Source organism: Plectropomus leopardus, chromosome 4 (genome assembly GCF_026936395.1).
Source record: "Plectropomus leopardus strain MGB_pleo_1.0 chromosome 4, ASM2693639v1, whole genome shotgun sequence".
Classification (NCBI taxonomy): Eukaryota; Metazoa; Chordata; class Actinopteri; order Perciformes; family Serranidae; genus Plectropomus; species Plectropomus leopardus.
In genome coordinates, this window is record NC_142179.1 from 21,804,461 (window position 1) to 21,832,427 (window position 27,967).

Genomic DNA, 27,967 nt, shown 5'->3' on the forward strand with positions numbered 1-27,967 from the left:
TGTGATTTTGTCTCTTGTTATGCCCTTTTTGTAACTATATTTATGTCTTTACAGTCCCTTCGCATCTCTTTGTGGTCGTTTTTCAGTCTCTTCTCTTGGTCGGTACATATTAACTTGAGTGACTTTATGCAGGTGAAAGCCAGAGGGGGCCCCTGACACTTTGGGCCCAGTAGGCCCATTTAGTAATCCATCCATGTTTGTCCTTTCTCATCCTTTTTTTTTATAACTGCCATAATAATCCAGTAAAACATCTCTATTAAAAATGCATTATCTTAATACTTTAACGATCGTACAGGCTTTCTGCAGTTTATTGCGATGAATGTGTGTGTTGTGAGAGGCTTTGATCAGGAATGAAAGCACACTGTAACCTCAGAGTGTGTCAGATTTTTTTTTTTTTTAGATTTTCGTGGTTTATTGAGTCATCTGGCTTGAACCACTTCTTGGTGCTCTCTGTGGAAGAGGCAGCTCAGCTTTGTGTTTGGCTTCGTGCTGGTGATGTGCTGTGGGAGGAGAGACAGGGAGGAATACTGAGGGGGGGGAGGAGGAGAGACAGCGGCGGCGGCAGCGGCAGGGAGGAGGAGGGAGGAGGAGGGAGGAGGGAGGACGGAGCAGTTTGAGGAGGACAGTCGCGTTGTTGCTGTGTGGCGGGGCTGATTTCATGTGGAAAAAGCAAGAAACCGACAGAGAAATCAGCGAACTCGCCTCTCTCTCCTGAGCGGATTTTATTTATTGTCCCCCCCCGCAAAATGTGCACCCCGTGTTGTGTCTCGCAGGTGAGGAACAATACTCGGACTTACTGCTGTTTTGTTGTTGTTCAAAGGCTCACGGTTGGAAACGTTCACGTACAATGAAACGTTACAATGAAGCTAACGTTTGGTGTAACGTCGACTTCGGTCTTGTTTACTGTTTGTATCGACATCTGTAGCTATTCATTGTCAGCTAACGCGAGCAAGCGATTATTTTGTGTCGTGGCGACCCCCCCCAAAAAAGCCCTGTCAGCCATCATAACTCATTAATAATAAGAATACGTTATAATCCTCTCACTAAAATGATTGAATAACTTAACTGTAGTAACGTTACAGCCGCCGGAAGACAAAGAGACGAGGCAACTAGCTTAAACATCAGCGAGTAGCCAACGTGCGGTACCTGCTATTATTAGTAATCTCTCAGTGTCTTTACAGATGTGTTGGGTGGAAATATTGTGGGTTTACAGAGCTCAGACTTGTTTTGTCTGCACAACCAGGTAGCGAGAGATGAGTCTTCGTTGTGGTTTTCTTGTTTTCGTTTCAGTAATGCAGAGTTGCACTTTCGTAACCACTGAGGAACATCTTGCTCCCCAGCTCCAAAACTTCAGGCCAATCCGGTTTCTAGCTTCTTCTGTCAGCCACACACGGGCTAACTTTAGTTTATAGAAATGGTATGGCTTCATATTTGTGTTTCTGAATTGATAATGGACAAAAGAGGCAGAATTACCTGAAAAAAAGGCAGATTTACTGTGAAATGATCTACATTATCTAGTACACCTCCTGTGGAAATAATATGGTTAGGCCTACTTTTTTTTGTTTGTTTCTGAGATGTTATAGGCCAGTTTTGAAGTTGCAGAATTACTGCTATTGGCAATATGGATCAGGGCTGCGCAATCAATCGAAATCTAATCAAACTTGCAATATAAAGTTTAGTTCTTGTAACTTATTTGCACATGCATATAGAAAAGACAGAATTTTAACATTTTGGACATTGTGCAGGGCTGAAAATTAGCACCAGCCAAATGCTGGTAAAAGATGCAAGTGGCTACTAAATTTGCTTCACTCACCAGCCACAAAAATAATGGTAACTTATTGAGCTGCTGGTAGATTTCTGAGTCCACTGTACTCAGTGGCAGGTGGACAAAAAAAGTACATTTCCAACCCTGATTATATAGCAACAATCATACATTTAAAAAGAAGATGAAACAAAGATTGTATAAAGGATTCATTTAAGACTAAGCAATCATACAAAATGTATACAGACTTAAAAAACAAAAAAGTATATATTTACAATTTGAGATGCATGTCAAATGACTGAACTGTTATGAATCATTACAAAAAAGAGTTCTTTTCAGATGATTTTTGAATAACGATAAAGTAGATGTTGGTTGTAATGTAATGCTTTACAGCAGGCACCCTAAATATTCTGCAGTTTAGTCAGTAATGAAAGAGACTGGTGGTTCCATTGTTTGTGTGTCTGAATTATTTGATGGCTGTGGGTAATATAAAAAAAATGTAGATTTGTAGAAGCCAGGCAGCTTCTGGTTTACATGTTAAGTTTGAGAGGATTTCTCTCAGCATTGAGTGTCTTGTTTCATCCAGCAGATTGTTTTTGACCACAGGGTTACCACTGCTGAGCTGGTCTGGTCAGGAATTTAATTACACAGACACATCCCTCATCTAAGGGGAGCTCACTTCTATTTCCTGTTCTTTTCAAAGACAGGATGATGGAAACAGGGGGAGGATTACAGAGAAAATAAAGGGCAAACAATAAAACAGTTATGTGTCGGTGGTGTCCTAATCCCTGTCACAGACAGACACTCCATTTAGTGTTGTCGCCATCTCTGTTTATATGTATACTTGTAATTAGCTTTTTTTTTCAGTGTGCATATATGTCCCCGTCTTGAGGTTTAGAGTAGCCCAAATTGATGTGTGGTCCGTTAATTTCCTCTGGCTTGGAGGTGGAAATTAAGGGAGGGTGGGCGTTGTTTGGGTTACATTTGGAGAGGGGAGCAGGCATGGAGTGGGAGCAGCTCACTTGTAATTTCTCAGTGGGATCGGGGATGTATGCCATATTGTGATGGGATAGGGGGTAGGCTTTAGCTCAGTGTTGAGTTTTGTCCAAAGCGCTGCGAGCGTTGGCTGCGAGTGTGGGACAGGACTGAATCCATGTGGGTGTTTCAAGCAGCACAGCTATGGCACAGGCAACTCTGGCAGGGTACAGGGGTCTTGAGGACCTAGAGGGTACTAGAAAATGTGGTTCAGCAAGCATCCTTCCCGAATCCTGATAAAGTATTCTTGAGTAAGACATCAAGCACTAAACTTGCACTGTGACCTGTTGCACAACTTTTCTCCAGTACAGCATGCTTTATTCACCAAACATTTTGGCTTGCCTTTATCAGGGTGGTGCAAGATAACCAAAGCGTTTGATGAATTGAGATTTAAAGGCAATGTTGTTATTTATTCTTTGGTGATTTTTGACAAAGGTTAAGTTTCATGTATTTCTCATAAAAAGATTTCTGCAATTCTGAAGAATTCCAGCTGACTGCAATGTTATTACCCATTAGGCTTGTATCACAGTATTATGGTATACGAGGTTATTTAGAAATCTGGATGGTGTTATTTTTAAATGCTGTCAAAAATACTGAGCTTTATCTTTCAATTCCCTCTATACTGGAGGAGCTGTATTGAGGATGTTTTGCATTCTTGAGTTCACATTGGCAGTGTTTGTTGTTGCGGCGCTGCTGCAGAGCTGCCTAATGTTATAACTACTCTATTTCCACAATTAAAAGCACATACTGCATTTATTTATGAAGCCGTGCAAGCGGCATTGTCAACAGCACAGTCCTGCAAATGTTTCACAGGAGGACACCTTGTACCAACAACTGAATAGATTCTGTTGACAGAAACGTAATTTTAAAAAAAGAAACAGGAAAGGTTGAGTTAAATAGATATATTTGTATTTCCTCATGTCTGTGACGGATAAAGACATCGAAACTGTTGTGAAATTAGGTATAGAGTCAATATAATTATCAAAAGACTATTTTCATTTTCTATTTTTTGCTGAAAACCGAACACGCCATGTGGAAAAAATCAGCGAGGCTCCTTTTATCTAGATGTGCTATAATTAAGCAGCGCTGCTTATGCTTGCCGCTCTGACCTGGTAACATGGGTGCCAAAATAAAAAAAACAACAGGTTCTGTAATGCAGAAGTTTTGATAGAAGAGAATAAAGGAAATGAGTGCAAGAATATTACCATTTGTTGACATTTCGTGAGTGTATTTGAGTAGACTGAAAATGGCAAGAGCCTGCAGAAAACAGTGAACTTGCTGGCCGGCAGTGAAATTCCAGCAAGGTATGAAGGTATAAAAAAAACAGATACGGCCCATTCCCATTTCACATATAAACAAATATTGTTAAACTATCCCTAAATGTTCACCAGCCACACTCATACAGCTGTTACATCAGGTTGCCGCCCAACTGTTTGTTGTCGAGGTCACGCCACACAGGCTGTAATTTCACAGAGGGGCAGGTGATCCTAAAAACACGTGAAATGAGGCGTAAAATCACTTGACTTGTAAAACTGTAGCCTCAGTGAATACGGCCACCGAACATCTGTAGGAATCCCCGCCGACATAAATTTCGGGGCCATTCCTACGATTAGAGTTACCGGCCAACTGTGTCCATGTGAGACATGTCTGCTATTTCCAGCTTCCCTTCAGGAATTTTGCTGTGGTCAGCAGCAGCAGGAGTTTGTTTTCCCACAGGGACATCATTGGCAATCTTTCATCTCTTTTTTCTCCCTCTGAACTGTCATACGGCAGCGATACTGTCATCCGCAACCTCCTCCCTCTCACATCTTCCCGTGCCTTGTCTGTGTAGTTTTGTGCAAGGGCTGAAGGTGCTGATGTAACCGTGTGAAATGCCAGCCAACTCTTTGCATGGTGCCATTAGTAGCAGTTGAACCCACTGTACGGCTGTGGCTAGGAAGGATATTGTGTGCTGCTCTGTGAAACTGGAGCATCACACCAGTAAACAATACATTTTGGGAAGTGAAAAAGACCTTTTGATAAACACCGCGTGATGTTGGATTAGCCTGCGCCAGTTGATCTGATATTGCCTTGTATTTTGACTGTCTTCCCGTTCTTGTTTGGTCTGTTTCCTTTGGTTATTTTTGTGACGACTCCTTTGTCTGCACGAGATTGTTTCATTTCTGCCCTGTTTTTCAGCTCTCCACTGTACCTCGGCTCTTTTGTCTTTCTTTTCTGTCCATTGGACTTAACTTTCTCTCTGTTGGTTGTAGCTAGGGGCTGTATTTGCCAAGAGAGAAGCAAAGCCTTCCCTTTGTGTATAGGAAACAGAGCAGTGATACATTTTTGCTGTGTGTATACAGCTGCCTAGCTATATGGACAATAGCGTAGCTGTCAGTCACAACATAAGGGGAAATGCAGTAGGTCTTGGTCTGGAGCTCACGCCAACCTCACTTGTGTGTGTGAAAAAGGTTGTCCTTTGTGTCTTATTTAAGTTTTTTTTTTCTCTCTCTCTCTGCCGGTTTCTCTGAGCTGCATTCAACTCTATGCATTGTTGCAACATGAGAGAAGAGGGTGGGGTCCACAGTTTCCACTGAGTTGCCGGTCTGTCATGATTCATCGTGGTCAACTTAATTCAACGGCTGCTATCATTTTGCTATAACTATCAGGGAGTTCCCTCGGTTTAAAAGCAGCCAGTGTAACAGCAAATTCTTCTTTTGTAAGGCGAAATGTACTAAAGGAAAGTAGGACAGGGAATAAAGCCGAATGTATTAGATGAGATGAATGAAGAAACACACTGGTGGTTTGAATCAACTTGATGTTAACACTCCCACGGATGCAGTTTTTGAAATATTTATACCACATTCTTCCAGTCAAGTTGTTTTGACAGTGCTCGTCTCACTTGTGAGCAGTGGTGGAACAAGTATTCAGATCTTTTACGTAAGTGAAAGCACTAATACCACACTGTGAAAATACTGTGTTACATATAACGTCCTGCTTTGAAAATGTTACTTAAGTAAAAGTTAGTAAGTGTACTTTAAGTATTAAAAGAAAAAGAATGCAATGCAGAAAAGTATTTTTTTAGGAGAAAGAAAACCACGCACCCCTCAAAAAACCCTTAAAATTATTTTTTTTAAAAACCAAAACACTAGAAATTCTTTAAAAAATAACACAACAAAAACTCCAAATTCTAAAAAAAAATTTAAAAACACACATCAAAACTCAAAATAATAAAAACATTTAAAATTACATTCTGTCAATCAGCTGATTGATTAATCAATTAATCAATTCAGCTGTGCATGTATAAACTGTAGAGTAGTTTAATTGATAACAAAACATTATACGTCAGAAACCTTTATGCTAAAATCGTAATTTTTTTAAAGCTACTACAGCTGTCAGATAAATGTAATGAAGTAAAAAGTATGATATTTCCCCCTGAAATGTAGTGGAGTAACAGTATAAGGTGACATGAAAAGAAAATACTCGAGTGAAGAAAAAGTTCCTCAAATTCGTACATAAACACAGCACTTGACTAAATATATTCTTAGTTAAACTGCACCACAGGTCGTGAGTCACGTCTGTCTGTTTGTGCTGCGATATAAACTGCTTTCTACTCCTACTGATAACATTAAGTCAACATTTCAAGTCAACTGATGAACTGATGAACTTTGGGAGGAGAATCTGTGTCAAAAACAGAAACGGGTCGTTTCTGCAGTCTGGTTCCAAATACTCCTGTCACAAATGCCACACGGGCTACTTTTTGGGTATCCGGATGTTGTCAGATTTCCTAATTTTCCAACTTGCGGAAGCATTGTTGACATATTTGTTCTGCTTGAGGACACCCTAACTGCCTCTGTATCTGTCTGCCCCCTCCCGAATCCCCTTTGCTGTGCCATACTGTGATATAGTGCGTGACCTATTTTGTGATTGGTCTGTTTGTATTGCGTAAGCAGTTGTGTCTGCGTGGCTGTGTGCTCCACAGTTTACTCCTTTATGTTTAATTTAGGCTACCCTTGCCATTTCCTGTTTGCTAAATACTGCAGTTCTTTTCATCACTGCTGGGTTGAGGATAATAAGGTGGGAGAGAATACAGGAGGGAGGAAACATGATAATTATCATCAATGCAGCCTCTGATAAACAGCTCACAGATGTGGTTTTAGGATTGATTAAGCATCCAGCTGTAGGTCAGAGTCCTTGTTTAACAATCGAAGGTCATACAGGAGCAAATCTATCCCTGCAAACACTTTCTTCACTTTGAGTGGCATTTGGTTTCATTTCCTGAGGGTATTTACTGCTGTGTCCCGTCCATCCTCTCTACGTGAAGCTAATTCTTGTCCTGTGTGTGTGCTTTGGGCAATATCGTCTTTCTTTTGACTCTGAGAACAGCTGGAGGGTAGCATGGGGGTCACTGATTTAGGGTAAAGGGCAGGTGAAGATAACAAAGAAAGGAGTGAAAAGGAGAAAATAAGAAGAAAATTGACAGAGGACAACAATAAGCCTCCAAGTAACATTGTGGGGGAGGATGGAGGAAGTGAGGTGAAGAGAGTGAACCAGAGCTCCAGGCTGAGTGAGAAAGAGACAAGTCTTTGTCTTTCGAGTGTCCCACACTCAGTGTAGTGAGGCCTGGTGCCTTCAGTGGAGAGTTGTGAGAGTTGTTTTGAGTCTTGTAAAGCTAGACAAGGGTATAACTGAGGAAGTGGCTAAAGTGCAATGTTGAGGATGATCTTTAGGCATTTAGCAAGAGCAACATGACAATCTAGTGGGGGGTTGCTGTTGATATTGAAGTCGGGGTGTACACTGCATACACGCCAACCACCTGTCGACATGCTGGTGGGGCAGGCGGGCAGTGGAGCAGGGGGTGGATGGCCCATTAAGTGGGTAGGGTCAGCTTTAGTTACCATGGATACTCTTTTTGTATCTGTGTATGTTGGAATTCCCCGAGATGTTCCCCTCTCCCGACTCCCCCCTCCCTCCCTCCCTCCGGTTCTGCTGCAGTTTTCTTTGGCCCCCCTCACTGTGTGCAGTCAGCTGGTGAAACACCCCCTAACTAATGAAATCTAAACACCCTCATGACATAAATCATCCTGCTTTTTCCCGCTTACTTTGTCTGTTGTGGTTAATTAATCGCCCATTGAAAAAGACGTGTGGGTGCAGCAGAGACAAAAAAAAAAAAAGCTTATCCTGTTAAGCTGTGTGTAGTCAGGGGCCACATACATAAAACTTAGATTCAAGGCTGGAAATCTGCTTTAACACAGAATTATGCACACGCAGCCTTGGAGGCCTATTTTTCGACGTTTTCGTATGCACTCTTAGATTAGATTTGATTAAAACTTCTGTGGTAAATTGTGTGCGTGTGTATGAATTTACTGCCAACTTCCAAAAGTGGATATTAATACACCACTCTTGAATTCTGATTGGAAATAAATTGGTCTCATTCACTGTTTGATCTGGCATCCATGGAGTCTCTGTGTTTGTTGCCCACAAGCCATACCTGATAGTACGAGTAGGACGAAGTTATCATTTGACCTGTTTTTTTCTGCTGTTTTTATTTCTGCATTCCAGAATTACATCTGACCCCTGTTTGTTGACCTGTTTACTCACGCTTGTATAAACTTGCGGAGTTAGGAGGGTTTCTTTAGCCCCCTTTACACTGCCTGTTCAAAGCGTGGATATTATTTGCGCTGTTATTCTGCCTCACAGTTCTGTATTTAAGGTTCGATCGCAAAGTGAGGGTGCAGAGCTGTCTTGCCTTTAAGCTGGCAGTGGTGGTAGTAATATGAATCAACGTGTAAAAGGGACAGCCAGCAGGACGGGACCATGGAGGGGATGGGTGTGACGCTTTCATGGCATGTTGTGTGTGCAACCCACCACACGAGATTTAAAAAAGCAACAAGCAGAAGTTAGCACCTAATTTAAAAAGGAAGAAGAAAAACCAAATATGTCTGCAAATTGGGAAAGCAATGGGGTCTGCGAGCTCCTTAACGTCTCTCTGAGCCGAGGACAAGATCTGCCGCCATATAACGGGGCAATAAATATTATTATTGACATGTTATGTTATTGTTATTGCTCAGAAAGTGGTATGTAATAGGTTACGCCCGTTCTGCTTTCAGGATGCTGGCATCTTGTATATAATCACAAACTAGGTCGATGTGCTGTTGTTTTTCTGTGTAAAAATGCTAATGCAGCATAAACAAGGGGCCTCTTAGCGGCCCTGTAGCGCGATCTGTGTGTAAAAAGGGCTAAGAACAGACACTACAGCAAGAAAGATCACAAGGGCTTAAACCCAGATATTAAGATGAAGGATAGATTCCTTACTTACAATACCGGCCCGAATTGTTGATTCCTGATCCTAAAGGTCCAGTTGAATGTCTTGATTTAATTCATTTCTAACTTCAGTAACAGGAGCAACAGACACAGCGATGTTTGTCTCAGCTCTTAGAGAGAACTGTGCAGAGACATAACTGAGCTTGTTTCACATGGGAATCAGTTCAGAGAGCTAGAGAGCTGACACCACTCAGCACATATCACAAAGGCAAGCCTGTTGGTTTGCCTTTCTTTTGCGCCGCCAGGCAAAAGACAGTTAAGTTACATCTAGAGAAAACTGGCAGCAGGGAGGCCCAGTCTGGACGGAGCAAGCAGGGAGGCTGAGAAGCAGCATGATCCCTCTGACCATGTGGCGTGTGTGGTTCCACGAGTCTGCAGCATACCGCACATTACTGGCATCTGGAGCGGAACGCAACACATCAGATGATGTTGCACACTGGCTTTACTACATCAGGACATCCTGGCCAGATTACAGGCCCCGGCTTAGGACACACACTCACAGACAAGGGCCGAGATTACTGTTATGACTGAAAGGCACATTGAACTGATCTTGCTATCATGTATTAACGCGTCTGGAGAAAAAAACATTTGAGATACAATGTGGGGTTTCCTGGTGGTTTCCAAGAAAGTCAGATACAGTCACATATTTATAGATAAAACTTTGCATTGGGAGAGTAAGAGAGGAACATCTGCTGACCCTGAACACAGTCACCCGCACTTTGAGTTGATGAGCGTCAGAAAACAACAGAATGCCCCTCATTGCTTTGTTCAAGTCTCACACACACACAAATGAAGTGGACCATGGACACCAATTTAATTCAGGTCAGATGAAAACTTAAACAAGTTTATATAAGGTAATGTTAAATTTTGTTCCTAAATTTAGGTCACAATACAGTCGTGTTGCAATTTTATATATTTTGCAAAATTTCAATAACATATTTTGCCATTTATTACTTTTTCTTTTTTAACATTTTTTTTTTTTGGGGGGGGGGGGGCTTTTTATACTTTTAATCGATAGGAAAGCTGAAGAGTAAAAGGGGGAGAGAGAAAGAGGCTGAGACTGGAATCGAACCCGTGGCCGCTGCAGCATCTACAACTTAAGGAAAGAGATCTGTTTTTATCTAGGATAAAGTTATAAGTTATTCAGTCATTTTTATTGCTGTAACATGTGTCTTACGGACTGAAACAGCAATTGATTTTATTGTTCTAATAAAGTGCCAGATTTTTTTTTTGGCGTTTGCAATATTAATAGTTTATATAATTGAAAACATCTATGCTTGGCTTCCCTGTATTTATACAATATTGCCATGCAAATATTTTGGTAATATGCTATATTGTTTTTTGTCCACCCCTGCTGACAATGTGATGAGGGACTATGTTTAACTACACCAAAACTATACCAATATATCCATTTACAAACTCCCACACTCATCACAGTTTAGCAGAAGTGCATGTGTTTGGGAAGTACTTAACATAGGCCTGGGGTAATGAGACTAGGATTATACAGCACGAGCTGTGTGAGTGTTTGTAAAAGGATGTTTCATTGCTGCCATTTAGTGTGGTCCCTGTTTACTTTAATTCATGAGGAATGTTGGCCTATTTTTTGATTCTTCATCTACTGTGGAGGTATGTGAGAAAATCAAGGTTCCCTTCACAATTTCACACGGTGAGAAATGAATACACAAATGGTAATTTTGTAGGTGTATTCCTTTTATGAAGGCAAAAAATGCCCCCAGTGCATTAAAACATGAAATATTTTTACCTTTTATCGACATGAATAGAGATTACGGGCATTGGGAAAAGAATTGTATTTCAGGAACACAAATGAACTAAATACAATCACAGAAGAGGAAGCATTTTGTTTGTGATATTTAAAAAAAATAAGTAAATCTGTTTGTGGCACCCATGTGGTGCTCCTGTTAGTTATATGATGAGGTAGCTTTAGCCTTTAGTCAGATAGTTTATTATGAAACAGATGGGGAATTCCTGAGAGACAGTACTTACTGGAAAACAAAAATCACAGCGACGCTGATTTCAACTGTACTTTCTGTACAACACCTAACTTGCACTCTAGGCTATCGCCTAATACTAATAATGATGGCACCTGGAGACAAGCTTTCCCCTACGGCTAAAAAAAATACTCAAACGTGGTAAGGCTAGCCCTGACATGTAGCCCACAGCACCTTTTCCTTATCACTTTCAAATTTTATTTTGTATCTCATAAGGGGAGAACATCACAGAAATTGGTGTGTGTGAGCCGTCCAGCTGTGGCGCACTATTGTGGCCCTTCAGTGTGACACACCTCCACTGTAGCCCACAACAGAAGTTCACCTCTCACCACAGCAGTGTGTATTCTACGCGCTGATGAGTAGGACGTTTACAAAAGCAGGGTGGGGTGCCTGCAGAAAGACGCTACTGTATAATTATAAAACCTCCTCTTTCCTAAATAGAACACAGGGCCTGTCTTCATGAGACTGCCCCCCCTGTATGAGGGGCCTGTCAGAAGAAACATAGTAAGCCTCTGTGTGTGTGTGTGTGTGTGTGTGTGTGTGTGTTTTCGGACAAGACTTCGCTGTCTACACAGACCAAGAGTTGCTTCTGTGAAGGTGGTGGGGTAGTGGGGGGTGTTCCTCGTGATAGAAAACATGAATGAGCTAAGAGACAGGCTGGTGTCTTCTCCTGCAACTTTTTTCCCTGTCCATTAAGTTGCCATAATAGTGTGTTCTTGCTCAGACCCGCAGCAAGTGGTAGCTGTCTCAGGATTGTGCCAGAAGGCACCAGATGCATTATATTCCACCACAATGACTGCAACATTTTCAACTTTTTTTTTTAAATCAACTGATTAACCATGCACATTTGCAAAGATAAGATGAATTTTATTTTAGTCACTTCACATGTTACAGCAGCTCAAAAGAAACAAAATAAAGAAAAAAAGTGATGAGTGAAAAATCTTAATGAAACAAGATGAAAACATGTCAAAAATACAAATAAGATAAAATACAAAAGATGCAGATACTGCCCATAACAGATAATTGCACAGGATAACTGTTATACACATATGTTGTGTTAGCAGCATAATATCGTATCGTATCGTATCGTATCGTATCGTATCGTATCGTATCGTATCGTATCATATCATATCATAGTTAAATTATTCTATTCTGTTTATTATATAGTATGTATGCAGTGAATAAATATGTATATGTATAACCTGAGGTAAATGGTGCAGAGTAGCCGTCATGATTTAAATGGTAGGTGAGACAGAGAAACATGTCACATGATGTTATACGTGATATTAAGAAGTCTGAAATCTGTCTGATTATATGACCTGCAGTAGCACTCCTTATTTACACTGTGGTTGTCCCAGTTTGTTACTGAAGAAGCTGCATTAGGCTCCCACAGTCTCATGTGGGGGGTGAGATGTCTGTTGTGTTTTTTTGTTATAGGATTATGCGTGTTGCATTTTGTAAGCACCAAAAATAACTCTGGAGCAGTGCCTGTCTTTTAACATTGAATTTAAATTTGTATTAATATAAGTTTTGGTTTTTATGTTGTTTCATGAAGAGGAGACTCATTAAGACATTGCTTTAAGGTGTCTTTGGTTTTGGCGTCAACGTTTCAAACAACTGTACTGCTTTTCTACTGCTATTTTTGCACATGGTCTGAACATTATATTTCTGTTCATCCTGAAAGAATAATCCCTCCTGGTTCTCCTCTGAGGTTCCTCCCCGCTTTTCCTGTTTTGGTTTTGTCTTCTATTTTTATGGAGGTTGCCTTTACTGAATTGAAGGTCTAAGGATAGAGGGGGTAGGTTTTTCAGATTTCTGACAGTGATTTTTTTTTTCTTGCCTCGGGTGTATTTCTATTTTCATCTTTTGTCCACTGCTCACGTTTGCCATCTTTTTACTACAACAAAACTTTAGTTGCAAGAAGTAAATTTTCAACAAATGCATTTAGAGATCTTGGGAGATTTTTGTTTTCTCTGTTGCCTTAAAGAAGCAAGCCTTAAAGATCTTAAAGAAAATCAAACTGCAGTGTCTAGTAGAGATGGTTGCAAAACACACACACACAGCCTGTCCTGCCTGATCCAAGTGCCCCGTAAATACATTATGTCTGTATCAGATGGCTTATAACAGTGTGGAAAATTGTGTAACTGATAGCTAATGTTTTCCCCATCTCTCCCTCTTTTCTCCATTGTTCTCGGGGCGAGCAGCTGGCCTGCTGCTGCGGCTCAGCGGCCTGCTCGTGCTGCTGTAACTGCTGCCCCAAGATCAAACAGTCCACGGGGACACGAATCATGTACGCCCTGTACTTCGTGCTGGTCACCGTCATCTGTGTCATCATGATGTCCCCCACTGTGGAGCAGGAGTTGAGAGACCACGTGAGTACATAAATCACACTCAGCAAAGTGTAACTCCCTCAACACCCACGCATGCACGCTTTTTTAAAAAAATGTCATATAATTCCAGAGTTTGAACTGTCTGTGGTTGAAAGTATAAAAGTAGGGAGGAATAAAAGGCGCATTATGTGCTCCACTACAGCGTCATATTAAATGGAGAGTGAGTGGAGTTGTTCTGAAACTCGGAGTCCTAACAGCCTCTAACAGATAAGTGCTTCTTAGTACAGTGATGAATGATAGACTGGTATTAAGGTATGATGAGATATACTCAGAGGTCATGATTTTCTGTGCAGTCAAATTATTGGGTACATCAGTCCAGGATAGTTTCTGTTCAAAGTAGCAAAATAAAAATCAGTTGTTTAGTTCTTATCAGGATTAGTTTAAATGTATCTGATGTTTACAGCTGAAATCAGGCATGTCAATATCAGAGGTGCAAGCGGAACTAATATTTTTAAAAATACTGTACAAAAACAAGCAAAGTGATAAATCTTGCAGGGTTCAGTGAGTGAGAGCGTATCACAGAGGTCCACACATTTATCGGTTTGGCCCATAAGACATTTTACAAACCACTGCTATCAGTGAAACTAGACTCCAATAGTTGGCCGATGGCTGTGCAACCTCCACCGGTCACATGACAACGTACACCCCAGACCGGAGCTGAAGAGGGCTGTATGAGAACGAGCAACAAGGAGCTTGATCAGTGGGTACAGCTCCAGAGAGAGCTGGTCCCCTCTGCTGTGAGTGTGTCTGGTATTTTTCATTTGAACATATCGGCCGACTAATCAGCTATCTGCTTTTTCCTGTTCCAAACTATTGTAATTATATTGTTGTTTAAAAAATCCAGTTTGGTTGAGTGTATTTATAATTCAGTTCATCCAGGTGTCAGCTGAAGTCCACATTGCCCTAATTATACTCACTAATTACCTGTTTCTGTCATGCATTCAACCCCCCCCCCTCTTTTTCATTTCTGTGTCTATACTTTTTATACAAACCGTAGCATAGATGAGCGGGGCACATTGATTATTGCTGCTTTTGTAAAGTAACACGTAAGGGATTGTTTGTATCTTGTACTGACACAACTCTTACGTCTATTTGTTAAATATCAGCTGCTTTCTGATTGTCAATACTAAAAAATCTGCGTATTTTCTCAGAAATGAGTTATGTCTGCATTGTCTACTCTTTGTAAGTATAAATAATGTGTTAGTTGTTAATTCTGTTGTTGTTTTGTGAATAGTTAACTGAGCAGAAGAAAGGGGGTCAGCTGAGAGGCTGCACAGGGTTCCCACGGATCCCTCAAAACTCTTTAAAGGCATTGAGTTTATCAATTTAAAAATGAGGCATTGGTTGCCATTAAAATATCTTCAATTGATCTTTCAAATGTCTTAAAAATGCTCAGATTTTGTAGATGGGATTTTTGTGAATCTTTTTTTTATCTGACTTGGTGTTGCAAAAGCTCAAAATAATGGGTAACTTAAAAAGAATAATAATTCACTGAATGGCTCTTGCACTAACAGCATCAAAGAGTCATGTTTTATGTTACGATAAATTACCCCTTATCTTAAGTCATTGATGTTGTTATATGCTTTTTTCCTTAAATATTGGCTTCTGTAAAAGTCTGTATTTCATTTCAAGTGGCATTATAAAGGTCTTAAAAAGCTGTAGCTGTAGCGAGCCTGCTGTAGTAAACCAGCTTACAGTAACTTTCAAACTGTGACCTTTTTTTTTGGCCTCCTGCTACGTCTATAGTGTACTCTCTCCCCAGGCTTCCCCTCTCAGAGGTTAACTACATAAAATCAGTCTGCAGACATGGAACAGAACTGAAAAGGAACATATTTGTAGGTTACGCGCTCAGCACACATTTATTTTGAAATTTGATGTTTTCTTGCCAGGTGAGCCGACTTTTGTGTTGAGCTCTGTGGTGTAAATAGAATAAAATTTCAGAGGATGTACCAGTGTTGCCTCGTCATTGCTACAGGCAAAGAAGACATCCCACTATCTTATCTGGAGATCCCATGTGTATCTTCACAGTAGTAAGGTCACAGTCAAGGAGGCAGGAGTTCAGGCTGCTAGCTTTCTGTTTTTAAACGCCCACCAAACCCATGAAGTTGGTAGAAGATACACAGGAGGCCTGCTGCTCTCTCTTTTGATCTTCTCAGCTTTCATGTGTTGTTTTTCTCCCCATATTTCCTCTTTGAATCATCATAATGTAGGATTATTATGAGACTCTTTCTGTGGTTGTTTCTGAGAAATTCCAACTTACCTGCAGGGCTTATGTGGCTCTTACAACAATAGAGTTATCCGGGTGATCAGACAGGAGTAAGAGTCTCTTTGTCTAAGTTAATACTGGTGTCCTGGAGGTGTCATACACTATGTACAGTTCAGTTGCTATCAGCATTCACTAGACTTGAAAGACCAGGAAGAATACCATCAGCTGACTGTGTTACTATGGCAATGACTGCAAGCTTCCCCAAATGAGAGCGCTGTTTGAAGACTGATATTTTTCCACCAATCTTCCTCTGCTGTTTTTCTTCTGCTGTCTTTCTCTGCCAGTGTCTGCTGTACAGTAATAAACGACTCCCCGCTGTGTGTCTCCTTTTGAGAGGACAACCCCGTTAAAGGCCCATCCAGGCACAAAATGGCCTCTGATAGCCCCACGCAAAGCCCGCTGAGCTACACACACATGCTATATACACATATACACGCACACTGCCAGTCGCACACTGAGCACAGTGGGAAGTCCCGGCTAAGAGAGCAGCCATTGTGCGTATGAGAGTGCTGGTCTTTTCTCAAGAGATTTACAGCTGTCTGAAACAGCCGGCCCCCTTCCCTCTTAATCACGACACCATGGACATGCTAATATGGTCCTCAACGTGAGACAAAAGCTCTGAAATGGGCTTTTTACTCTATGTTGTGATCTGGTGCTGGACTGTGCGACACAGTTAGGTGATGACAACTCAATCCGCTGGCGTCTCACCCGTGTGTACAACCTCGAGGATCAAAATACTTTGCCAATAACTTGTAAAGCCAACTCAAACCATTTATTATCTGACAGTAAAGATCTGTAGTACTCTCAAAAATTGACTTCTGTTTGAAAAGCAGCTGGTGTGTTGGACTTTGATTCACATCGCTGCAGTCAGGGGGCATCAGAGAGGGGAACAGATATGTGAGCCTCGTTCTGTGGTTATCATTGCAAAGGCCGTCTCGTCTGTTGGCACCGAGCCACTGAAGCACTTCCAATTTCCTGTTGAAGGCCACGGCAAAGTCCTTATCTACTTTTTTTATGCAGCTCACTGTAGGTCAAAATAAATGTTGGAAATTCATACTAAGATGGATCTCCCAATCTTTCTCTCTTGCTCGTGCTCTCTCTGCTTTTCACTCTTCCCAGTCCCTCTGACTTGCTGACAAAAGGCAGTTAATTTATTCATCTGTGTCTTTTGTTTGTGTACACTGACAGTTAGTTGTAAGGCCCCTCTAACAGCCTGTAGAGAACGAGGGATGAAAGAGGGCTTCACGGACAGAAAGAGGGGTTGTTGTTGCTGCCTGTTCTCTCTTTCTGTTCCTTTAGAGGCGTGACGTTCAGAATAGACGCCATCGGGCCTTTTCACTGAGGCCGCGCACTAGACAAACATGAGCAGAGGTGGAGGGAGGTGGGGGGTTCAGCACCATAATGAGCTAATCTAAGTGTGTGTTTGTGATTTTGTCAATCAGATCCCCTTCTACAGTGAGTTGTGTCAGCAGATGAATGCAGGGGAGAATTGCAAAACTCTGGTTGGCTACTCTGCTGTCTACAAGGTGTGCTTCGGCATGGCCTGCTTCTTCTTCCTCTTCTCTATCTTCACCATACGAGTCAACAACAGCACCGGCTGCAGGGCGGCTGTGCACAATGGGTAAGAAGGCCCAGTTCCTCCTTCCTTCCACCTTTCATCTTGTCTTTTATTGAACACTATATAAAAAGCTGGAACCCCAAATTTGTAGTGCTTTTCTGTGAGCGCAAAAGCTACGGAAAATTCAAACGCTTGACTGAAGGTCGGTACATTACATGTTTTCATAAAGGGAATACTTCAACCCCTAAATGTTTATTATGTGTGCATTTTTCACTCTCTTTTACCTTGAATTTGAAAAGAAAACTTTCTTTTTCCCACACGCCCCCATGGTGAACAAAGAATCCAAAAAAGGCAGAAGTTCTTGATGAACTGAAATCACAGGGAGCCATATAAAATGGCAAACACTATATCAAAACATCCGTTTACAAACTCTCACACAACTCATGCAGTATAATCCAAGTTTCATTTATCTGGTTACATTCTTAGTACTTTGCAATCACACGCACTTTTGCTTAAACTGCAGCATTTAAAAATGTTTTGCATAAACAAAGCAGGCACACTACTCATTGTTGCATGAGCATTTTTCTGTAGAATTATGTTAAAAAAATACTTCTTTTTGGAAAAATGCACATGTTTAGGATGTACTGAACCTTGACTGGATTAATGAGACTTAGGTTATACTGCATGAGTTGTATGAAAGTTTGTAAACAGATGTCTTGGTACAGTTTTGCTGTTGTGAAACACGGCCGCCTATGTCTTCAATTCATCAAAAAAAAGTTAATTTTCTGATTCTTTTGTTCACCTTGAAGACGTGAAAAAGTTTTACTCACTAAAGTTAACTTAACTCTTAGTGAGTAATTGAGTGTTCCTTTAATGTCATAAGTTAGGTCTGTTCCTCGTCCTGCAACATGACAAGTGATCTCTTTTCTGAACACAATTATGACATAAACATAAGCATGTGTTATCTTACAGATCTCAGTATTTTTGTATTCCTCATACTATGTATTCCTAATTGATACAGTATGTAGTTTTTGCATTATTCAGGGTTCCCATGCTCATGGAAAACCTGCAGAAGTCATGGAATTTGGAAAATTCATGGAATTTTGTTGTGTTTAGTGAAATTGTTACAGAAGCCTTCTGTGAATAACTTTTCATTGATTGTAGCCTAACGGCAAATTTGTTTTCTATCTGATGACGTAACATAGTGCTAACATGGGTTGATTTGTGACGTTTTCTTTACCATGTATAGCATGTTCTTCATTTTCTCCCGGTGTCCCTTACATGTATGCACGCTAACTAAAATTACATTTGAATATATTTCGAATCTACTTTTGAATCTACTATGTTTAAAAAATGCCAAAGAAGAGATATAAAAAAGTCTTGAAAGGTCCTGGAAAAGTTTGAAATTTTGTCCATGAAAATGTGGGAACCCTGATTGGAATATTGTCAAAGTCACACTAAAGCTGTTCTGTCAGGCGTCATTGTTTTGTATGTTGTTTCCTTTTTTTTGTGCGTTTTATGTTTCACTTTTTTCATGTGTTTCCCTTCTCATTATCACTGCTTTGAACGTCAGGTTCTGGTTGCTGAAGTTTATTGTGCTGGTGGCGTGCTGCGCTGGAGGCTTCTTCCTCCCAGAAGAGGAAACCTTTCTGGAAGGTAAGCAGAGAAAACTCTGAAGTAAGAGGAAGTAACAGTTATTGAATTTTTTTGTTGTATGTCCCAAGCTCACTCAAATACACTGTCTTCCGCTGCTGAAGTAACCCTGCCATCTTTGACCTCACAGCATGAGAGTGAAACAGATATCTGCTGTCAGATCTTCTCATCTCTAAAACGATTTGCCTATCTCTGCCTCTGTTCAATCCCACAGTGTGGCGCTATGTAGGAGCAGCTGGCGGGTTCATTTTCCTGCTGATCCAGCTCATGCTGTTGGTGGAGTTTGCACACAGATGGAACACAAACTGGTAAGAGACACATGTCTTCTCTCTGCTCCTGTCTGTCTTTTGTCCCAGTAACTCAGAGCCTGGGTCTGCCCTGTAAGCATGGGAGCAGTGCAGTACTTTTTATTTGATCATGAGAAGCTCAAAGGGTGGGCCTTTTTTTGCTGTGGGGTTATTTGGATGAAAAAAGTTTGTAAAGAGGAAGTAATGAAGCTCTGTGTTTCTGTGGGTGGAGGGAGGGCCCGGCAGTGGGCCGGCCCTGTGCAGATTCACAGGATGCATATGGTTTAGGAGCGTGCACTCTGTTTCCCTTTCCTTTCCCACACAGACACACATACCACAGCAGATTGTTTCAAATTTGTTTAATGGTTTGGTAACCAATGTAGTAAAGTTAAACCTCTCAGTGTGCATTGGTATGCTCACTTGAACCCACTTTTAGTGTTGTAGTAAAACCTTGAATTTCTAGACCGAGAAAAACGGATGTGAAAGCACTTAAGCAACCATAAACCTGTCTTTTCATCTCCACGGGGTGCAGGAACAACTCACCAAACATAACTCTCTCTCTCTTTGAATTTTTCTTTAGGGATATCTCTCATGTGTTCGTTTTTTTGGCTTTTTTCCCTGTTTACTTGATTATTTTTGTTCTTCAATTTGCGTTACCCTCGTTCATGTTGTGTTTTTCCCTTTCTGCCGTCTGCTTCCTCTCTCTCCCGCCTCTCTTTCTCGCTGCAGGAGTTCAGGGCTCTCGTATAATCGTCTGTGGTACGCAGCTTTGGCTTTTGTGACTCTGATGCTGTTCAGTATTGCAGTAGGAGCCTTAGTCTTCATGGGTGTGTTCTACACCGACCCCGAGGCCTGTTTATATAACAAGATCTTCCTGGGCATCAATGGCAGCCTGTGTCTCATCGTCTCCCTGTTGGCCATCTCCCCGTGCATACAGAAACGTGAGAACCTGTCCCCACCAGCACATGATCTCATTTGACTCTCCATACAAATGAAAGCACAAGCATTTGCATTTAGGTGCCTTTTGTAGAAAGCTACCATGTTTATCACAAAGAAAAATTCAGAAACAGCCGCACCTTAGACACCTCAAAAATGATAACGACAGAATTAATGATGAGCAAGACTTTAATATGTACAGCACTTTGTTAAAAGCATTAACACCAACTTGGAATTTCTGGCAGTAATAATGAAATCCTTTATGCACTTTTGTGTCCCTGCAGTGCAGCCCACATCAGGCCTGCTGCAGCCAGGAGTCATCAGTGTGTACGTCATGTACCTCACCTTCTCAGCTTTCTCCAGCAAACCAAAAGAAAGTAAGTCCCAACAGACACTCATCTCTAATGAGTTATTACAGCCATCGTTCAGTCAACTCGGATCAACAAGTAGTTTTATGATGAGTCACAGGTTAGGCTTATCAGTGCTGCGGCAAACACCATGAGAAACATGACCGCCCCGTACTAAAGATTGATAAAGTCAAACCAGTGGGCTGACACTCGCACAGCTGCTCCTCTTACAACTCCTGCATTGACACACTGTCCCACTTAGGAAAAGGAACAAAATCAATATAAATACACAGATGGTGACAAATGAAAGAATAAAGGAGTGGAGAAAAAAAACAACTGATGATGCAGTAGCTCTGTGATGCTGTGGAGAGCATTTTGCTGGCATCTCATAATGTTAACGTAACAGTAAAATCATTCATGCATCCGCCCTGTAATTCAGATCTACTGCAAATTAAATTCTTTCTTCCTGTAGCCCTTCCTACATCCTTCTAACAACTTCATGAAATTTCGGCTAGTATTTTTTCCTTATCCTGCTGATAAACAAACACTCAAACAAACCAAAGAGAAAACATAACCTTCTTTGTGGAGGTAATAATAAATAGTGGTTGTAAGTCATTTGGTAAAAATAAACCATCAAAAATAATTGAGACAATAGAACAGACACTTCAAGAAAAGGGAAGCACCTCTTGCTTAGACACCTACCAAAAAAACATCATTATTTCCATTGCTTTCTGGTTGAGGACACTGATTTGACAGTCAAGTGTTCAATGTTATCATAACAGATAAGGAATCCTGCTCATCTGCTCTGTGAAAAGTTATCGTGGGACACTCAAGAGTGAGAAACATAAACCAAGGCCTGTCTGAGATGAGGCATTAAGACCTCCATGATAAAAAGTTTCACAGAGAGCTTAAGAGAAAGTTGTGTTCTCAAAACAAATTACTTTATAAGTCAGACGTACATTTCCATCCCTACCGCCCTCCTTTTTTGATAGTAGGTGTCAAGATAATATTCCACGCTGAGAAAGTATTGTAAAGATAATCTGAACATAAATATTTAATATCAGCACACGCCTCCAAAGTAACACTCAAGTACACTATCTACTGCTGAGGCTGCCGGTGCTTTTGTACTTACTGTATGTTTTACTGTGCCTCTATTTCTCCTTCCCCTCCTCCTCTCGATACTGCTGTGCCAAAACACACACACACACACTCACTGCTTCTTTCACAATCTCCCTACTCCTTACAATACTCCCTCTGCTTCGTCTTTCGCCTCATCCATCTCTGTCTGCTCTGTCTGTCTAGTTGTGGAAAGAAATGGTGTGAACACAACCGTGTGTGTGTTTCCCTTCAACTCTGGGACTGAGAGTGACAAGAAGATTGTCACGGCTTTTGGAACGGTTATCCTCTTTGGCTGCGTCCTTTACTCTTGGTAAGACAGAGGCATGCACACACACACACACACACACACACACACACACACACACACACACACACACACACACACACACACACACACACTCACTTGGTTGTCCTTTTCCAAATCATACATCATCATATCATTAGATTTAAATTGTTAATAGATTTCGTGAAGGCTCAAAGCTAAACCCATTATTAGCAGTTGTGTTAGAAGCAGTGTGGAATAAAGGTGATGTATTTGATGGCAGGCTGTAGCGACAGAGACAGGGTAGTTTTGATTGGCTGTGACTCTGGAGAGACAGCACATGATTGGCTATGGCTGAGCAGAGGGTGTGAGAGGCGAGAACTATGGCTTTTTGCGTTGGTTCACATGTGTTTCTCATCAAGTGGAGGCATCATGTCTCTTGTGGTCATCCTCTGAAGAGGAGGGAATTAGACCCTGCAGCAGTCTGAAACTGCAAATTAACGGAAAAATGCACAGTGATGGAATTACAACCTTTCTCTCCCTCCATCTGTCTTTCTATCTCTGTCTCCACCCTCCCTCTAGTTTGACGTCCACCACCAGGCGAAGCTCTGCAGCGCTCCGGGTGTGCAGGAACAGTGAGCCAGAGTCTGAGGTAAACGCACAAATATTCAGCTCTCACTGGGTGTGCGGGTTAATGAAAAAGACACACTGGTTCAACAGATTAACAGGACTTACTAAATCCCACCGACCAGACGCTCACAATTAGACGTCCTTATCAAATTAAACAAATGAAGCCCAAGAGACAAAATGTGTGTGTCTGCTCCAGTTCAGTGGTAACCGGTATGTTTTTCTTTGTCCTGCAGAGAGCTCGCTGCTGTTTCTGTTTTGGAGATGACACAGGTGAGGAAAGCCAAATCCTTTCTCCTCACCACCACATCTTTTTTTCCCCTCCTTCCTCTCTCTCTCTGTCTCTTCAGCCTGTTTAGTGTGTATGCGTCTGTCCCCAGACGTGGTGTTTGCACACAGAGGGGCTACGCTCATTGCTATTCCTCAGCCAGATTGAGGATGGTGAGAAAGTATTGGTCAGCAAACACAGATGATGTCACTGTTACTAGGAGGGTAGAATGACACAGTGAGGCAAGACCAGCAGTGAAGTAGAGTTGTGGGTAGGCTGACACTGCCCCCTGCTGGAAATAAAATAGGTTTGTTGGCAGATATAAAAATCAGAAATATACATGTTTTATTTTGAGAGTAGAGCTGCAGTAGCAATTCATTAATTGCCAGCTCTTTTGATAATTTGCGTAGTAAAAATGTCAAACATTTGCTGGCTCCATCTTCTTAAATGTGAGAATTTGTTGCTTTTTTGTCATTTATGATATTAAATGAAGAGGACTTTGGGTTTTGGCTCTTAGTTGGACAAAAGAAGCATTTCAAACATAATTTTGAGCTGCAGAAACTTGCATTTTTCAGTATTTTATTTTTGACATTTTGTAGACTTAGCTACAATAACCGATAATTGTGAAAATTGTCTGCAGTTTAATCAATAATGAAAGTGATAGTTTTAGCCCTATCTGGGAATAACACATACTTCATATTACTAAATCCAGAATGACACTGGGCTTTCTCACATAAGATAAGATAAAATTAATTTATCTTAAGGGAAATTTCTTTGCAGCAGTTGTAATAGGAATTAGGAGTGCAGATACAAAAAGTGCAGTATACAAGGACTAAAATAACATAGCAGAAAAAGAAATGTATAGCGAATATAAAATACAATATATAGCAACTAGAGGTAACAGTAAGATGCATAATATAAAAAAATAGCTAATAGTTGCAATATATAACCAAAAATACCTAACAGTGAGGCGTATATAAAGTGCAAAACATAGTCAGTTTGTCCATAAATATGTTTGTACAGTGTCAGATTTGGGGACATATCTTTTCTCCTGGTTCACACCGCTAAATGCAACTGAAGTGTCTTTAGGCATTTTCTCACATTAAAAGTGACACTAACCCGCGTTCTGTTTGCATCGTCCTGTGATTTTTAGATGACTACGATGAGGAGAAGACTGGTGGAGGCCAGAACGTCGTGTACGATGAGAGGGAGGGAACCATCTACAGCTACTCCTACTTTCATTTCGTCTTCTTCCTGGCATCCCTTTACGTCATGATGACCGTCACCAACTGGTTCCAGTAAGTGATTCTCTAAATGTGCTTTGGTATATATGGGTGTGCAAATCCAGTTACTGGGGAGGAGTTTGTACAGAGCAAGCGATAGAAATGTCCTTCCTTAATTTCTGGGGTAATCGCAAACATCCTCGGAAAACAGAATTAGGCAAACATGCAGCTTTATAAATCTGACATAAAAAAAACGTGTTCTCTTTTCCTGCTATGACAAGTGAAAATATCACATGAGAAAAATGTTTGTAGTGGCCTTACCCAAATCAAGGAACCAGATTAAGGTTGCATGTTGTAAATTTCGTCTTATTTGAGTGGCTAAAAGTGGCTAAAATCATTTTTTAAAATAATAACTATGGATGAAGTGACAATGGAAAAGCCTAACCCGTAGTGACAAACCCACAGGGGATTATTCCCCTCGGCTCTATCAAGCTTTATCAAATCATATCAAATCAGATTTTTTTATATAGCGCCTTGATTTGACAACATTTAACAACAGTGAAGGCAATAGGAAAAAACAAGAAATTCAATTATATGTGCTCAAATCTAAAACAGGGAATTACAAAGAGGTCATGAAATACTAAGATATTAAACCATAAAAATCAGATAAAGTCCATTAAAAAAAAAATCCAAAACTATTCCAAAGCTTTGGATCTGCCATCGCAGTCTCTCTTGTCCACAAGCTTCAATCATGGAACAGATTTTTTGATTGCTAACAATACGATAAATGAAACTGGGATCTACTTGAGCTTCATCATCACCTTCTGGTCACAGCAGAAGTCTTCCCTTGGAAAAGTGTTGACACTTTTCATTAGTTTCATACATTTTTTCACTGATCTCATAGAAAGACCCAGGACTCTTGGATTAACTATCAGTTAAAGTGAAAACATCTCCTCACAGTTGATAGAGAGTACTTGCAACATTATGACTCTCTGTGTAAAACTCATTTGGACAATTCCTCAAGTTGCAGTCAGCCCTCATCCATCAACAAAAGATGCAGCTCTGTGTTACTATTCGCAAGCACGAATCAGAGAGGAAAAATGCAAGTAAAGCAGAGGAGGAGACAATAATTCAGTGTTTGAAAAGTCTGCAAACAAGAGCAGCTCATGCCTGCATGTCTGGTGCACTCCAGCCAAAACGAAATGACATGGAAAACTGTGTTTGAGTACAATACTGCACTTTAGGTGACGTTAGTTATTGGTTGATATTTTGTTTGTTTGTTTGTTTTGTTCTCTGACAGTATTTCTACAAGGTATCTCAGTAAGTGTAAAAAAGGCAGGTCTTGAGTGCAGCAGGGATTGTTTTCTCTAGTAAAATCATCTTCAGAGGAAAGGATACAGTTCATGCAGTGCATGCTTGCTTCACCTTTTTAGCACAAAGGCTACTGAAAGTATGTGCAATATCAACAAATGGCAGAGGCATAAAGCACACACTTTCAAGGTTGAACAGCTTCATTTTAATAGCTGTATAGTTAATTTTACTATCTGTTGTGTGATTGATTGAAGGAATGGATTTATTTTACAGAAAGTTGTCTTCACTGATGGAAATATTTACTTCTGTTGCACGTTTTTTTTTTTTTTTTTTTAATTTTCTTTTTATTGGATTTTTGCATTCAAGTACCTGTTGCACGTTTTTAATGTCATCTGAGTGTGAGAATACTTTGAAAACAAAATGTGTAATTTTGGCCAAAGATTTTCAGTTGAAGTTTGTGTGTGAGCTATTTTGGAAAAGAAACCTCTTAGTGGACGATTGTGTTCAAGCACATTCAAAAAATCTGTAAAAGTTCTGAGAGATGCCAGGGTGCTAGCCCATTTAGAGCTTTAAAAACAGTTAAAGAAAGAATTCATTTCTGTGTTTGACAGGTAGACTGTTTATAGTGGATTTTGAGCTCACTGCATATTTACTATTTTGGTTCACTCTCATAGCATTGCCTTCATCAACATGTTGCTTCCTTTTACAGTTTTGACGACCACAAGATTGAGAAGTTGCTAGACGGGAGCTGGTCAGTGTTCTGGATCAAGGTGGTCTCCTGTTGGGTCTGTCTCATCCTCTACATGTGGACCCTCGTTGCTCCCATGGTCTGCCCCAAGCGCTTTGAGGCCTAGGACGCTCACCACTACACTAGTGTCAGACCACTTTCCTGATTCTTGGGATGTGGCCAGGCAGAAGCTCTCACGCTGAGCCAAGGGACCACCCCCTTCGCCCCCCCCACCCCGCCCTTCAAACACAACCCTACACTACCCTCAGCGTTTGAATCGGAGGACTATCTGTTGCATTTTGTTTTATACGCTAGTGTTAATTTGACTTTGTTTTACATTGTTAAGCTGTTAATACCTTGATGGTAATTTTGTTATCTTTTACTACCACTTACTCATGGAGTTTTGTAATAATTACAGATTTAAAATTACAGAAAGGAATCACGGTGATTTTTGAGACACGAGAAGCATCCAGCCTCCGTAGATTTCTTCATAATTTCAGACCTGAAAGTACATTTTGCAAGTATTTCCTGTGTGTGTATGTGTGTGTGTCAGTTTTTCTTGGAGTCTCGCTTTTACCCTCAGCCAGCCATTTCATTTCTGTACAGTCATAAAAGTTGTAGCAAAGTTTTGGGACAAATTTATTTCAGGTTAGAGATTTTACAAGAGAAATTGTATTTATTTACGTGTCTTCAGTAATCAGAAATCATTCTGTAAAGGGATGTGGTGTAAATTGAATTAGATTTGTCTGGACTCTGTTGAAAAACTCATCTCTCAGGCTCACATTTAAGCTGTATATGTTTGTGCTTTGTTATATTGCTCCTTTTTGTAGAAGTTTTCTATGCAACAGAACAAGCTCTTTTCGGTATTATGCCCAGTGTTGTGACGTTTCCACTTAGATTACAAGGATAATGTTTCCAATTTTATTAATGTCAGCGCTCCCTTTGAGCCAAATCTTTTCTTAGGAAAAATCCATGTCATCTGTACAACGTTTCCAAATCATCGTTGTTGTTGTTGTACGGGGTAGTGCTCTTCAAATCAACCTGCCTTACATAGGAGTGACGTTAGTTAGTGGAGTGCCGCCTCTCTGGAAGAGCTGCCGTGACACAGATGAGGAACGTTTGCCAAAGGTAGATGTCAGAAAACAAACTATCAGAGAAGAGAACATTATGTATTTGCATGCACACTCAGACACTTAAATCAGCTGTTTTCTGTACAGTTCTCAAGGCTTTTTGCCTCTGCTCCATGTGTCAGCGCATTATGGTGGACAGAATAAGGTAGCATGAGTGCTTTTATTAGTGAGCTATTCAACACTGGATGTTGACTTTACTGCCGAATCTAAATTCACACAAAGACCTTCACCTGTTTTTTTGTTGTTGGTTTTTTTTTTGCATTTTATAAAGAAACAATTTATTCACACTGTCAACATTGGGAGTCATTCTCATTTGTCAGTAAATTAGAATGTTCTTCTGTTTTTTTACTAACATTTTATAATTTAAGTGCATATTTTGGCTTGAGTTCTGCGATCAGTGGGAAGTTTCATTAAGTTTATGCTTTATGTAACTGCAATTCTGTCATGTGACTTTTCTTTTATGGAAATATTTCTGCATTTTAATAGTTGGTATGAATGTAGAAAATACATGGTGCTCTGCAGCTTTGACATCAGTCTATAAAGAAAATACGTATAGCAGGACCCACTGTGAAGGCTGTATAGTACAACAGAAAAACATTTTTGGACCAAGTAGTATGTTGAAATACAGAGGAGTGGGCGCCTTGAAGTCGTTTGTTCTCAATCTTTCAATAAATCATCCATTGAACGGCACGTAGCGTCTCCAACGATGTTTCTGTCATACAGATGAACACCCAATTGGCCTCATGCAAGGAAG

General features: G+C 40.6%; 1 protein-coding gene across 1 annotated transcript; it reads left to right on the forward strand.

Moving 5' to 3' along the window:
- The first annotated feature begins 580 nt into the window (after positions 1 to 580).
- serinc5 (serine incorporator 5) lies at positions 581 to 27,903 on the forward strand. The gene is made up of 12 exons (XM_042488572.2): positions 581 to 773; positions 13,314 to 13,481; positions 17,208 to 17,386; positions 18,897 to 18,979; positions 19,191 to 19,284; positions 19,993 to 20,204; positions 20,484 to 20,576; positions 21,849 to 21,975; positions 22,510 to 22,579; positions 22,791 to 22,827; positions 23,976 to 24,120; positions 26,066 to 27,903. Exons 1-12 carry the CDS (start codon positions 747 to 749, stop codon positions 26,208 to 26,210), a joined length of 1,380 nt encoding a protein of 459 aa, XP_042344506.1. The 5' UTR covers positions 581 to 746; the 3' UTR covers positions 26,211 to 27,903.
- Positions 27,904 to 27,967: the final 64 nt, after the last annotated feature.

Coding starts and splice junctions, on each gene's coding strand:
- serinc5 (XM_042488572.2), top strand. CDS start 747: ATGTGCACCCCGTGTTGTGTCTCGCAG. Junction 18,980..19,190: donor AGAGGAAACCTTTCTGGAAG/GTAAGCAGAGAA, acceptor TCAATCCCACAG/TGTGGCGCTATGTAGGAGCA. Junction 22,828..23,975: donor CTGTTTTGGAGATGACACAG/GTGAGGAAAGCC, acceptor TGTGATTTTTAG/ATGACTACGATGAGGAGAAG.